A 15360-nucleotide genomic window follows, 5' to 3' on the forward strand; every position below is an offset into this window, starting at 1 on the left:
TGCCACTGGTGCAAATACCTCTTCAAAATCTATTCCTTCCTCTTGCAAGCATCCTAGAGCTACCAATCTTGCTTTGTTCTTAATAACAATGCCTCTCTCATCCTTTTTGTTCCTGAAAACACATTTAGTGCCTATTGCATATTTCCCTTTTGGCTTGTCCACTTAGTCCCATACATGTAAGTCTCTGAACTGAGTTAACTCTTCATGTATTGCCTCCACCCAACTGTTGTCTTTTAAAGCTTGATTGTGTTCTTTGGTTCAATTTGGGATAGAAAGCAGGCATACAGAAATATGTTTGCCCTTTCAGAAGAACTTCTTGTCACTCTCTCATGTAGGTCATCAATAATATATTCTCTATTGGATGATTTCTTTAAGTAGTAGTGGTTTGAACAATCTGATTTGCCACAATCTCTGTATCCAAATTTGAAACATTCAATTCAAGCTCTTCAACTTGGTTAATGTCATCATTTAAAGCAGGTTCCAAGTTGTGAACTTAACTTGATGTTGAAGCTTCATTACTCCCAATCTGCAAGTTATCAGACAGTGATTGAAACATGTCTTGATTTGCATTATATTCAGCTGCAGTTTCCTGAACATTCCCTTGTGATGTCTCACTTATTTCCATTGGAATTTCAACTTCATTTGATACATTCAGATTCTCATTTTGATTTTCATTATCAGCAGCTTTTTCCTGATCAAATTTACTCATCTTGTTCTTTTGAAATTCAAATTCTCCATCATCACCAGTGACTTTGGACCATAGTTTGTCCAAATCAATCTTTTGTTCTTTTACTGGTTCAGGGACACTGGTTTTGAAAGATCCTTAATCAAAATCTTCAGAATATATCTTGAAAGACTTAATAATAAACTTCTCCAGATCAAACAACCAACTTGAACCATCCACATTGTTGAAATGATTTTCATTGAATACAATGTTAGATGATTCAATAACACACATGTGTTCCTTTACATACACTATGTAGGCCTTTGACTGAGATGAATAACCAACAAAGAAGCATTCCATTGACTTGAATTGGAACATGTTCAAGTAGTCTTTGGTATTCAACAGTGAGCACTTACATACAAATGGCTTCAAAAACTTCACATAAGGCTTTCTTTTGAACAAGATTTCATATGGAGTCTTGTTTTGAGTCTTGTTGAGCAGCACTCTGTTCTGAACATAACAAGCTGTGTTGATTGCTTCTGCCCAAAAGGTAACAGGCAAATAAGCATAAGCTATCATTGTCCTTGCAGCTTCAATTAATGTTCTATTCCTCCTTTCAGCCACCCCATTTTTGAACTCTGTTCCATTATCACTTCCGATTACTTTGACTCTTTTGTCAAGTGATTTTCCATTCTTGTCACATATCCTTTGATCAGTTCTGCTGTCTCATCTTTAGTTGCTAGGAAAAACACCCATGTAAATCTTGAATAATCATCTGTGATTACAAGACAAAACCTTTTCTTGCCTATGCTGGGTACACTCACAGGACCAAGGAGATCTATGTGAAGTAATTCCATCACCTCTTCAATTGTGTTCACCAATTTAGTCTTGTGAGATGATTTATGTTGTTTTCCTTTGATGCATGAGAAACTTTGTCATCTAGCTTGAACTCCTTGGTAGGAAGACCAGCAACATGTTCTCCTTTCACCAACTTGTTCATGTTCTTTAGATTGACATGACACATCTTCCTATGCCACATCCTTGTTTCATTCTCTATTGCCTTTGACACAAAACTTTATCCACCCCCCTGCATTCTTTATTCTAAGCTCATACAAATTCCCTTCCTGTGTGCCATCATCATGATCATGTCCGTAGGTATCACAAACTTAGGAATCAAGATGAAGCAATGTGCATCATCAAAGCCAACTTTATATCCTTTATCACAGACCTGAGATATGCTCAATAAATTATATTGTAACCCCTCCACATGCAACACATTATCAAAAGACACTTTGCCATTGGTAAGTGTGCCTCTTCCTACTATTTTTCCTCCATTCTCATCACTTCCAAAGGCAACTGGTCCTTCAAACTTCTGTTCATAATTGACAAGTGATCCTCTATCACATGTCATGTGCCTGGAACATCCATTATCCATGTACCATACATCATTAACTTTAGTGGAATGTCCCTGCACACAAAAACACAAACTAATTAGTTACTATTTGAAGTACAAACTTCAAAAGTTTGTAATTCATTGACATTGATATCATCTAAATCAGTTGGATATGGATCTTCTTGTACAATCTCACATGAATCATCGGATTCATAATCACACACAACATTTTCAACTTCATTCACTTTACACTGTTCAATAACTTGTTCCTCTCTTTTAACAATTTCTTTAGTTTTCCATTAGAACCCTCTTGGTTTAAAACCTTGTTTCAAGAGGAACTTCTCATCACCATTCAATACTCCAACTCTTCTTCTGCCAATCTTCTTTGATGCATTACCATTTCCTATGTTTGTCTTGCCAGTTTCAATTGATGATTCACTCAGTCTTAGAACTGCCTTCAATCTTTTCTCAAGATTCAGTCTATCTGCTTCCATATCATCTTCATCTTTCTCATTTCTCAAGTATTTCTCATACTTCTTTTTATACAAACCCAAATCTTGACCACAGAACTTGTTTGGAATGAAATATTCTTCTTCTTCCTCAATCCAGCAAGAGCCTATATGATGTCCATAGGAATCACATTTCTTGCACCACACCTTTGCAAGACTTCCAAGCTCTTCCAAATTATCATTTCTGTGCTTATCACTTGGTCTTGGAAAATCAAAGCCCAAAGATGTTTGTGCATAAGTACACTTGTTAAAGTTTACTTGAATTGGTCCACAGGCATCAATCTTGTGCACCTCTTTGGCCTTTAAAATTTCACTTCCTTTAGCTTTAAATGAGTGCTTGCAGACCTTTCTTCCATTCCATAATATGTTCTTCTTGTAGGTGCATACTCTGTATCCTCAATGTCAAACAATTCATGGTTGGAGAAAACTAGATAAATAGGTGGACAAGCATCAACACCTGTAGAAACATCACTTCTTTTATGAGATTTTGAACCTTCACATAGATCAAACACTTTATGCTCATTTTTCATCCTTTCATAGTGCTTCTTTAACTTGGGTGTTGTCCTTGGCATTATTTCAATTGATTTCTCCGAAATAGACTCTTTGACACCTCTTTTATCTTCTGACCTTCTTTTCTTGCAACTGCAGGAACTGAATTCACTTGATGAATCATTTCTTTTATCATCCTTCTACTTTTCTTCTTTCTTCTCTTCAATCCTTTCAACAGGTGTAACTTTTTCCTTGAATTCAAACTCACCTTCTTTGTTGACGGTCACATTTTCATATAACCTTATGAACTCTTCTTTGTCTTCAAAAACAATCTTGAATTGCTTCAAGTATTCCTCTCTTTGTTCTTTGTCAACTTTAAGGGATATTTATCACAAAAAGGAGGTGGAATAGTCCTGTACTTGTCCTCGGGCTTTATCTTTTCAATGTACCCCAAAATATTTCCTATTAAGACAAGATTCTTTAGAAAATCAATCTGAATTTGTAGCTCAGTGTTTTTCAATTTCTCTTCAGTGCACAGCTTCTTCAATCCATCAACTTCAAGATACAATTTGGATTGAATTCTATAACTTTTCATGCAATCTTCTTCCAAACTCTTAATCTGATTATCATATGTTCTTTCACTTGCATCATAGACATTTATAATCACATCTTTCTTATCACACTCACTTTTCCACTTTCCAACTTCCATGTTCAAATCATCAATAACTAGTAATAGGTCAGTTGTGGAAAGTTCAGAGGGTACCTGATAACTTGATGATTCTCCAGCTTCATTTATCTTGGACATGTAAGCAACATTGGCTTTCTCAATCTCAGCAGCACGGTTACTCCAGTCAAACTGACCATCCTGAGGAACCATTGTAACAGCAACATTCCCCTTATCCCAATTCTGATTGTTTACTCCAGCATTCCCTCTGTTCTGATTAGTCTGAATCTGTAACTCGTTGTTCCTTTGTTGCTGTTGGGTCTACTGTTATCTGTTTTGAGGATAGGGATTTTGATTCAATGGCTGATTCCTTTGCTGAAAGTTCTGCTGATTTTGATTTTGATAAAACTGGGCCCTATTCACCTGATTCCCATATTGCCTAGGAAGATTGAACTCCCTGGCAAAGTGTCCTGGTTGCTAACAGTTATAACAAATGGCTTTTGACTTGTCAAAACCAATTCTTTTATTTGGACCAGAAAAGGTTGACCTTCCCATCCTATTGTACAGCCTCTTGTTTCTAACAGCCAACATGGCAGCTTGCCATTTCAAATCCATATCTTCAAGATCGTCAGCATCAATTTGTTCTAGATCCTCCTGAACAACACTTGTGTGAATAAATGCATTGTATGACTCAGTGAACATTAAGAACAAAGCCTGATAATCAGTTCCATGGCCTGAGTTGTTCTGAACATAGGAAGGATGTCCACTAGCTGTTGATGCATTGTCACTATCTTCAATCATTTGCACATTGAACCTTTGCTGACCAGTTCCATACACCCTAGGTGTCTCTAAAGCAACTGAATTGAAATCTGAAGGTTCTTCAATGATGGGATGCATTTGTTGAGATCTTGTTGACAGATTTCCCATAGGAGCCACCAAAGCATTAGTCACTGGAAAGCTTGGTCTCTCTTGTTTAATCATATGGCTCTTAATCATCTCATGTTCAGCAGCTTGTAGAAATGAAATCACATCATCCAATTTGAAATTGGGAATATTCACCTTTTCTCTTATAAACTGACTGGCAGTGTACCATTCCCTTGAAAGTGAAGAAAGAAGCTTTTTGTTCAAATCAAAATCAGAGATCTGTAAGTCTATAGTCTTGATTTCCAATTCCAAATGTGAAGTAAGTCTCCGTATCTTATTGGTGAAACTTACTACTTGAAATTCAACAAATCCTCTGTTTTCTTTGTTTTCTTCTTGTCCTAAACCTCTATATTTAATGAAGCATGTTGTCCATCATTACAAAACGATTAAAATAAATCTATTTAATCACAAAACCATGTGCATATATCACGTGTAATCTACTCCTGCTCCGTATATATAATCATGATATGTGATCCATGTACGGGTAGAAACATGTTAACCATTACAAAAGATATCAAAATTAAAAAATGTTTAAATATTAATTCGAATGGCAATAAATCTCTGCAGCATCGACTTCAATCTTTCTCCTTCTTTGAATTTAAACCTATCCAGCTGCTGCTTTAGCCTGTCTTTTTTGATGTCTCTCAGTTCAACATTTCTTTCAAAAATCTCAACTACAACATCATATATAGCCTTGGCACTAGTATGATAATTCACACTCATCAAAATTTTTCATGAAAGTCCAAGTTTCAGCATAGACAGAGGTTTATCATCTCTCTTTTTCATCTGTCTCTCTAGCACCAGAATAGCATTTGAAGTATTAGTAGGAACGAACTGACCATTTTTTATGGAAGCCCATAGCTTTGAGCCATTGTAGTTCACCGCGGCTTCAAACAAAAATTTCCTTTGATGTAATTTTCTTGTCCAAGTAATCTTAGGATCTTGTTGGTTGATACCTCTTAATCGTCCATAGTGTCAACCTTACCAGATCTAAAAGCAAAAACCTTCGTAGACCTTAAAGCTTCTACCTTTATCAATCACACTTCAATTCTGTGGTATCCAAAGAGCATACACATCTCTGATACCACTTCTCAGGACTGGATCTCATGTAAAACTAACAATAGTCGACAAGAACACACAACATCTAAAAATTGAAGACCCTTTTGATTATACCGGTGGAATGTTAGATTGAGTATATGATCATAAAGACAAAAACAAAGATAATAAACACAAAAGATTCCAATATAATATATAATCGTTGATGAATAGTGGAATAGGTTATTGGATTTGCATGGAATGTCTAGGGTTTCGTGTATTAAATGACGTTCGTACTAGGTAACATAAACGAGGAATATTCGCTCAGTAATCGTTATGCACCCGTCTACATTATTGGGTAAACCTAGTATTCTATTTATAGGCCTATAGACATTCCTTCTAGAAACCCTAATGATTACACAATGATTAACAAATTAATACAAGTGTAAAGCTGATCTTCGAGTATGATTTATCCCAGACCTTGTAATGCAGAGTGTGCTCGATACATGTCTTCGAGTAGACTTTACTTAGAAAATATTCTACTCCAGCAGACTTCAATCTTCATAACATATTCAAACTTTGCTCGAATAGGACATACGAGCAAACATGTTCTCATTGATCTCTTCTATCTTTCCTTAGGATTTATTTTGAACAACTCCAGCATACTCGGGTACTGAAACTTGCTTGAGATTGAATCATGCTCGAAGCTTTTACTTAAAACATATTAAGATCTTTCTTTATTGTATCCATGCTCGGCCCACCAAGATGCTCGTATGACTTGGTTTAAGCTGGATAGATCAAGTGTTTGCTCGGATAGCAAACTGTGCTTGATGAACATTCTTGCTCGACGAAGTGTAGCTTGCTCGAAGCTTTCAACACTTAGAAGAATTCCATAAGATAATCTTATAAGAGTAAGATATCATGATCGAGGTAGTAATCTTGATGCTCGAAGTCCATACTTAGCCATTTTCTGAGGAGGTTGAGAAGATTCTAATCTTCCTTAGCAAATTTCCGACTCAACATTATACTTCACTTTAGGTCTTCAAAATAGTTAGGCCATCACTGAGTCACAGAATACACACATTATTCGATTCGCAACAGCAATGTTTCTAATCTCTAAAGCCTCTTTAGTGAGATTCGAATCATTTCTGCCCTCTGAACACAAATATTACATTTTGCTGGAACTCATTTACACCATTTCAGTATTAATAATATATTTAACGAGTTTGTAACAACATGAAGTGTATAAAATTATATCTTATAATTAAACATTGATAATGGTTGTCACGTGCTGAGGCTTGGAAACCATGTCACGCTTAGGGGCTGTTTGGCAAGTGCTGAACTATTAAGTGCTGTACCAGTAAGAGGTCTGAATGCTCAAGACAATCTGAGTCAATAAGTGCTGAACCAGTAAGTGTTTTTTGGTTGGACATCTGAATGACTATGCAGAATGACTATTTTACCCTTTTGAAGTGTTTCGTGCTGGATGAACCATATCTGTTTACTCAGAACTCTTAATAACTGTATTGGATGACCAAACTTTCACTATAACCACCCAAAATACATTTTAAAACAAACTTTCTCTATAAACAACCAAAATACATCTTTAAACAAATTTCATTATAGCCAACCAAAATACAAGTTAAAAAAAGTGCACCATGGAAGTCACATTCAACAGAAGGCAACAATACCATTTACGAATTCTATTTTGTATGTATACTAGAATTTTAATCCGAGCGCATTACAGCGCAATGATACACGACCTAAGGCAAACCTATTCCGACTATAACCCGTCCCGACCCGAAATCATTCCGTGTGAAATCAATGTCATCTTGTTCCACAACATTCCAACTCCCGTCACTTTTTTTTATGCCAAATAGGATCTTTTTCCATAACATGTCACTTGCTAATATAAGGCACTCGTCTTCTCGGGATTATCATCTAGGAAACAAATACAAAAGAGAGTAAAAATATGGGGAAAAATCAGAGCTGTTCGTTGAAAAGTATAATCGAACAAATTATAAACAATCAAACTTACGAAAAATCGAGCAAGCAACGCTCTAAATTCAGGACCGGTTGACCATAGCAACGTAATAATCGACCAAACCTGTATGAGGCAAATCGTGATACCTTCACTCGATCATTGTATCTATGCATATACAGACATAAGGCTTTTATTTATTTTATGTATTATCGCGTATCATATGCAGACATATGAGAGTGTAATTTAAAACTTGGCCTAAATAAATACTTAATGTTGGATTACAAATGTATGTGCAGTTACATGGTAGAAATCATTTACAATCACTTTCAGCGTTACTTTTTTTTTTCCTATAGTTTTTAAACGACTGTCACTAAAATGGAATCACCTTCACGATTTAGTGAAGTACTCGGGTACTCTAAGTAAACAACAAGAGAGAAAGAGACACACGACATTAAATACTTAAAACTGCAGTTTGCAGTCGTATCTAAAAAGTTCATACACATACATTTACTCAAGTTTCGGTATCGAGTTCGTGTAGGGTTGTTTTGGGTTAGTTTCGGTAATCGACTACGGTTGTTTTGACGAAAGAAGAATAGTCAAGTAATTGCAAGAAAGCAAGTAAAAGAAAAGTGCGTACCAGTTAACAAAGAAAGAATCGACAGGTAGAAAGAAGAAAGAAATGGCGAGAGAGTGTACCTAATGTCGTAGGGTGATGATACCATTCCAAATCGCCTAAAGTTATCGTTACGGGTTTTGAAAGGCGGTTTTGCCAGCAATGCAGCATGCTAGTTTATGAAGTTGGATTCATATTGTATCTGCATTATGTTAAAAAATATGTTAAAGTTAGCAACTTTTATGAGTCAAAACAAGTAATTTTTTAACAGTCGAAACGGGTCAGGACCAGCAACTTCTTTTTATGGGTCGAAATGGGTAATTTTTTTATGGTTTGAAATGGGTCAGGTTGGATTTGACGGATCACGGGTACGGTTTTTTCTAAAATAACAAAATTTAAAGGACTAATTGTACAATTTAGTCTTTTGAAGATAATTGTGTAATTAGTCATGTAGCTATTTATTTATGAGTAAAAGATGACTTAATTGTCAAAAGGGTAATATTGTCAAACAGACTAAAATAAATATATGTGAAAGATGTAAACTAATAAACCCTAATAACTAGTAATAATTATTATTAAAAAGTTATTCTTATTGGCAAAAAAGTGTTCTGATCCGCCCGGCTCGTTTCGACCCATTTGACATGCATCTTTTTTAGCATACCCTTTTTACCAGCCCGAATTGACTCGTTTATAAGTAAATGGGCCCAAATTACTACCAATCATTTCTTGAAACTGTTACATGTTTCAGAGCATGTCAGAGTTTGATGAGAAGAAAAGAAGCTGCAGAAAAATACTTTCTTGCCATAATGCCCGTCACAGGAAACCGCAATACGAGCCAGCCCGTTTGAACTCAACAGGCCCGTATTCGTCATTTCACACCGCTACTGGATCCATTGATGCGATGACTCACTCTCGAGGCGTCCAGCTGTCAGAGGCTCTCAACACCTCTACCACTGCTTGCAGTAGATTAGTGCCACCCAAGGGTACCCGAGCCGAGATTTTTGATCAAGGTCAGTTACTTTAGTTACCTTTATTTGGCAAAATTAAAATGAAATGGATCAAACTCATATAATCATATAACATGAAACAATCTCACAATCAAAGTTAAACTTTTTAAAAGAAAAGAATAAAACTTTTCTTTTTAATATGATCCACACACACATTCAAAATAAATGAATATATCATTCATAACTTAATATGAGAACTTCACTGAAAACTTATGCTAATAAGTCCATGGTTAGCATTAGAATTTAGATTTTTCATAATCTTCAAACTAGGATACAAATGATTCATATATCCTAATGAACTATAAAGGTAAAAGAATTGAAAGTTAGATTAAACAAATAATAAACAAATTAGTAGATGAGCATCTGCAAACATGCAGCAGTTTGTGGCTTATTGTAACTCAATTAACAAGAAACAAAACCCAACCCATCACCCAAACTTACTTAAATTGACATACAAATCAATCTTAATTAAGAAAGTGTAAAACATTAAAAAAAACTGTAAGAGACCAAATAGATTGATAGTATGTAAAATCACCTCAAAAGAGAATACAAGAACCAAGAGGACCTGCTTTAGATCGACCCACTCTGACCCGATTGAACTGAATCGATTGAATCAAACAATTAGAAATTGATTAAACTGAATCCATTGGTGGCGAGAGGCGTGGAGCAAAAATAGACGTGGCGGGGGGCCTACGGCGGTGGTTGGCAAGGGAGAGGCGAAGAGTGATGATGAAGATTGGTGGTGAAGAAGGGTGGGGGTGCAAAGGTGAAGGGGTATTCTTGTCCCTGAATGGCTCAGTAAAGTTTTGAGGCTGAATGATTCAGAGATGTACATAATGATTAAGAGGTTTTATTTTGATCAACCAAACACTCCCAACAACTGAACGAATCAGACATCACTTATGAATGGCTCCATTAAAAGGTAAACAAACAACTCCTTAGAGCATTCTTATCCAACCTCTCATATTATGTGAGGGGTGTTTTTATAATTTAGATAATGATTCAAGTTGTTGTGAGTGAAGAGTTTTTATGTTTTAGAAAAAGTAGTAATTTTTCTGTATATTTGAAAAGTTAATGTTCATCTCCTATAATTTTTTAATATATTTTGAAAGTGGTTGTAAGTGAAGGAAAGAAAAAAGGTAATGATAAAAGGTATAAAAAATATTATTTAATTTAAATGGAGAGAGAAAATAAAGTAAGTTTTAGTGTAATTTTTGGTTTGGAGATAGGGGGTGGGATAAGAATGCTCTTAGAGCATTCTCATCCAGTTCCCTATCCCTATATCCATATATATTATATAATTACACTAAAAAACACTACATTTCTCTCTCCTATTCAATTAAATAATATTTTCTTATACCTTTTTAATTACAGTTTTCTCTCTCTACCCTATAATTTATAAAAAAATCACTACAATTTCCCCAAATTTACAAAAAATCACTATCATTTTTCTCTCTCCATCCTATAATATACACTCACAACTCTACCCTATAATTTATAAACCATTCTAACATAATGTTAGTGGATGGATTGGGAATCGCGTGCATCATATCAGCGTACACCCAACTTCACCTGCCTCGTACTACACACCCATCCCATTCATTACAAAAGAAACATCATACGTGGCCCACTAATCATCCGCCACGTCACACCCCTCAATCCTTTTATTTATAATAATAATCGGCACCAACCATTTCTAGGGTTTTCTTTGTTTTGTTGTGTAGACGACCTCCTTCAAGTACCATGGGCTCTATTCAAATTCCAATTCCGATTCCCGAGTTAACTCAGCCGCCGGACTTGGACGAGTTCCAGCGGCAAGCGTCACTCATGACCAGCTGCGCCCTCCTCTGGAAAGAACTCTCGGATCACTTCGATTCGCTCGAGCGAAACCTCATTAAGAAATCAGATATTATTAAAGATAAGATCAATACCCTGGAAACCGAAACCAAAGCGTCCTTGAGTTCGCTTGAACAACGCGAAACCACTATCGAAAACTCGGTATCCATCGCTATCCGGAAAGTCGAAGAAGCGTTGAAAGCGGCCGCCAATGCTGAAGAATTTCAGGAGGATGATGATAACTTGCTGGTGAGATTGAAGAGGTTTTGTGTGGAGATGGATTGGTTAGGGTTTTGGGAGTTCGTGTCGGACCGGAAGAAGGAAATTGATGTGATGAGGGCTCAGATTCCTTTGGCTTTGGCTGAGTGTGTGGATCCTGCAATGTTTGTGTTGGAGGCCATTTCAGAGGTGTTTCCTGTGGATAAGAGGGAGGATTGTGGGGTGGAATTGGGTTGGGCGTGTGTTTTGATGCTCGAGAGTTTGGTTCCGGTGATGGAGGATCCGGTTATGGGGAGAGAGCGGGTGTTTGTGACGCCGAGTGTGAAGAAGAAGGCGAGGGAGATTGGGGAAGTGTGGAAGGAGAGTTTGGAGCGGCGTGGTGGAATCGAGAATGTGAAGGGGATGGAAGTGCATTTGTTTTTGCAGCATTTGGTGACCTTTGGGATTGTTGAAGACGGTGATTTTGATTTGTGTAAAAAGCTTGTTGTCGGTTCTGCGTGGCGGAAACAGATGCCTAAACTTGCTGTTTCGCTAGGCCTCGGTGATCAAATGCCTGGTATATATTATTATTCTTATTTGCTTTCATTTTCCAGTCGTTTTGCATGTGTGTTTGAAGTTAATTTGGTAGGTATTTATTCATATTATATTATAGCTGTGCGTTAATATCTTAAAGCTGTGCCATTTTTTATGAGCAAAAGCTCTTGTTTGAGATCATGGTAACATACCCTATTGGCCTTTTCAATTAAGAAACAATTAGGGCCTTGAGGTGGTACCCTGATGCACATTTAGTTCAAAGTTGGTCAAAATCAAATCCCGATTAGCGAATTTGATTGCTTTAAAGATTCATAATCAATTTCAATTTCTTTTAAGGAAATTGAATAATTGATGGTTTCCAAAAATCAGCAGAGTTGTCGGTTTTTCAAAATTTAATAATGCCCTTGTTTCTGGTTTTGTATATTACTTGTATTTTTGGGTTATGTTAACAAAATGTGCATCTTAAGCTTATTGTTAGTGACACTTTTTCCTTTTGTTTTGATATATTTTTTAGTATTTTTCTAATAAAGAGCGCATCGCATAACGTGCTCGCGCAATTTAAACCAAGAATGTCATCACGTGAAAGAAATTATGAATAGTTAATTCATAAAAAGGCTGGTATGTGAAAGAAATCAGAGACACATTGCTTCTGGTCGTTATACATTTAAAACCAAACAATTACCTCACACTTCTTGAAAAAACCTATGAAAGGTTGCTGTCGTGTAATACTTATTCCGCTTTAGGCTTTCTAGCTTGTGAAATGTGGTTCGGTTCTAATGCTTTAGTTTTACTTGGATGCTTGTTTTTTGGGCAAATACCATAAAAAACCAACATACTTTCTGTTTTTTCTTATAAAAGTCCCTCAACAATTTTTTACACATAAAAGTCCTTGTACATGTTAAGTTTGAACACAATTATAAAATTTTATATTAAAGTAACTTTTGAATTGGTCATCCAACTTGTTTTATGAAAACAACCCGGCTACAAAAAAATACATACGAGGTAACGTAAAAAAGAACCTATAAGAACGAAGACCAGGAGAAATAACTCAATAAGCACAACTCTTAATTGTCTGATCCAAAATCAAATATATTGAAATTTAATTATTCTTCGTAAATAATCACTAGACAACCAAATATTAAATCAAGATTTTAATTTTCAAAAGTTGTGGTGAATGGAAAATCAAAAGGAAAGAAAAGCTAGGTTGCATAAAGATTATATCAAAATTGACAAATTCATACATAATGGAAATCCACGGTAAGTTCGATCAAAATTCATACATCAATATAATGAGACTAAGATTATATAACCGAAAGTTTGGATAATAAACCGAAAATCTCATTTTCAAATTGTTTATTTTTTTTTTTTCACAATTGTGTTCAAACTTAACATGTACAAGGACTTTTATGTGCAAAAAATTGTTGAGGGACTTTTATAAGAAAAAACAGAAAGTATGTTGGTTTTTTATGGTATTTGCCCTTGTTTTTTTGCATGAACAGATATGATTGAAGAACTAATTAGCAGGGGACAACAAGTTGATGCTGTGCATTTCTCTCAAGAAGTCGGTCTTGCTGACAGGTTTCCTTCTGTTCCTTTGCTTAAAGCTTTTCTGAAAGATGCAAAGAAAGCTGCAACTTCTTTAATGGAAGATCCCAACAATTCTGGCCAATCTGCGGTATGTAATATTCCCTTTTTCGTTTAAACTGGTGTTTTCTAATTATCAGCATATATTTGATACATTTTTCTAAAGCTCAATTGATACTTTAATTGAACTTATTGTTGAATATGATAATTTGTTGGCGCGCTTGCTTGCTGAAGTTGTTTAGATGTCAATTTAGTGGTTGGATGGGTTGTTAGGCTTTTGAACGAACCTAACGAACACAAATGGAGCATGTTCATGTTCATGTTTGTTTCTGAAACTTTAACCGAAGAGACAGTCGAACATGGACACTTAAGCGAACATGGTTTTCTTGTTCGTGTTCGTTTGCTAAAAAAATACCTAAGAAAGTAAGCATGTTCATGTTCGTTTATGCTCGTAGTAGTATATAAACGAATGGTTCACGAACGCAAGCGGATGAACATAACTGAACATAGATGAACGAACATAATTGAGCTAAACCAGTTAGAATTAATGTCAAGAACGTGTTGGGTTTAAAAAGATATTAAAACCAGACTAAGTTGTAATGGGCCAAAAACAATTATATTAATATATTAACGGACTTAAACAAAAGTAAACTAAAGAACATAAATGCGTGTAAACGAGCAAACATAATTTAAATGAACGAACATAAACAAATGTTATGTTTATGAACATAAATGAACAATCGAGGCATGTTCAACTAAAGGAACACAATTTTTTTGTTCATGTTTGTTCATTGATTAAATAAACTGTTCACTGAACGTTCAGTCTTTAACAGTTTAATCTACCAATATGATTTTACAGCAACTCGCTGCATGCAAAGAGCAATCTGCACTCAAAGCTGTGATAAAATGCATTGAAGAATACAAACTAGACGCAGAGTTTCCACCAGAGAATCTAAAGAAGCGGTTACAACAGCTGGAGAAGGTAAAGTCAGAGAAGAGGCTGCCAGCTGTCGCAACTGCGGCAAACAAAAGAACACGAGCCTGCAATGTGGGACCCATGCCGCCAGCAAAGGCAGGCCGCATCACAAACACATATGTATCTTCCTCTCCACAGCCACAACAGTCACCACCACAACCAATGCTGGTAAGGTCTCCATCACATACTCAATACCCTCCACCGCCATATACTACCATACCACCGCCACAAATGTATGGAACCGCCAGGAGTCCACCTGCTAATCATTACCCATCGCCTGCATATTCACCAGAAGCTGCACCTCATTCTCTTGTGTTTTCATATCCACCTACACCGCCAATGAACTTTCATCCTCCAGCTGCTTATGGCTATGGGGCAGCGTACTATCACCTCTAGAAGATCTGACTACCACTGGTGTTTGGATAACTGTTGACCCCTCCTGTTTCTACCTAATATGGTTTGTAATCAATCACTAACCTTCGCTAATAGTAGGTGGTGTGTTTATGTTTGTATTTTCTAATGTTGATTAAAATGCTACTCTTTATTAATCCTAATGTGAAAAAAAGGTAGGTAATGATGTGATGTGGTTCTAACACAAACCAATCAAGCAACTATGCTTTGACAAGTGGATTATAATTCTCACTAAACTTTTTTGATCCACATTTTCTGATGGTCAGAAGTTCATGTGTGCTTCATGTTGCCGTAAGCAAGTATTTATATGTATAATATAATCAACTTTTGATGTTAGTTTTTATAGGTTGCGCTAATTAATATAGGTTTTAACTAAATAGGGTGTTTTAACAATAATCATGTCGCATATGACATAACACCAAAAAGAAACAAGCATTGTTTCTACCATAAATGTATACAACTAAATTATTGATTTAAGTTGAAACTTTTGATGTTAATTTTCAGCTGCAAGATTTAAT

General features: G+C 35.9%; 1 protein-coding gene across 1 annotated transcript; it reads left to right on the plus strand.

The window, feature by feature from the left end:
* Positions 1 to 11025: 11025 nt before the first annotated feature.
* On the plus strand, positions 11026 to 14877 carry LOC143626269 (FRIGIDA-like protein 4a). The gene is made up of 3 exons (XM_077096413.1): positions 11026 to 11893; positions 13371 to 13546; positions 14315 to 14877. The coding sequence occupies exons 1-3, from the start codon at positions 11026 to 11028 to the stop codon at positions 14825 to 14827; spliced, it is 1557 nt and encodes a 518-aa protein (XP_076952528.1). The 3' UTR covers positions 14828 to 14877.
* The last annotated feature ends 483 nt before the right edge of the window (positions 14878 to 15360 follow it).

The sequence above is a fragment of the Bidens hawaiensis genome, unplaced genomic scaffold, assembly GCF_021521415.1.
Source record: "Bidens hawaiensis isolate Kalapana, Puna unplaced genomic scaffold, B.hawaiensis_p1.1 tig00004327_1, whole genome shotgun sequence".
Taxonomy (NCBI): Eukaryota; Viridiplantae; Streptophyta; class Magnoliopsida; order Asterales; family Asteraceae; genus Bidens; species Bidens hawaiensis.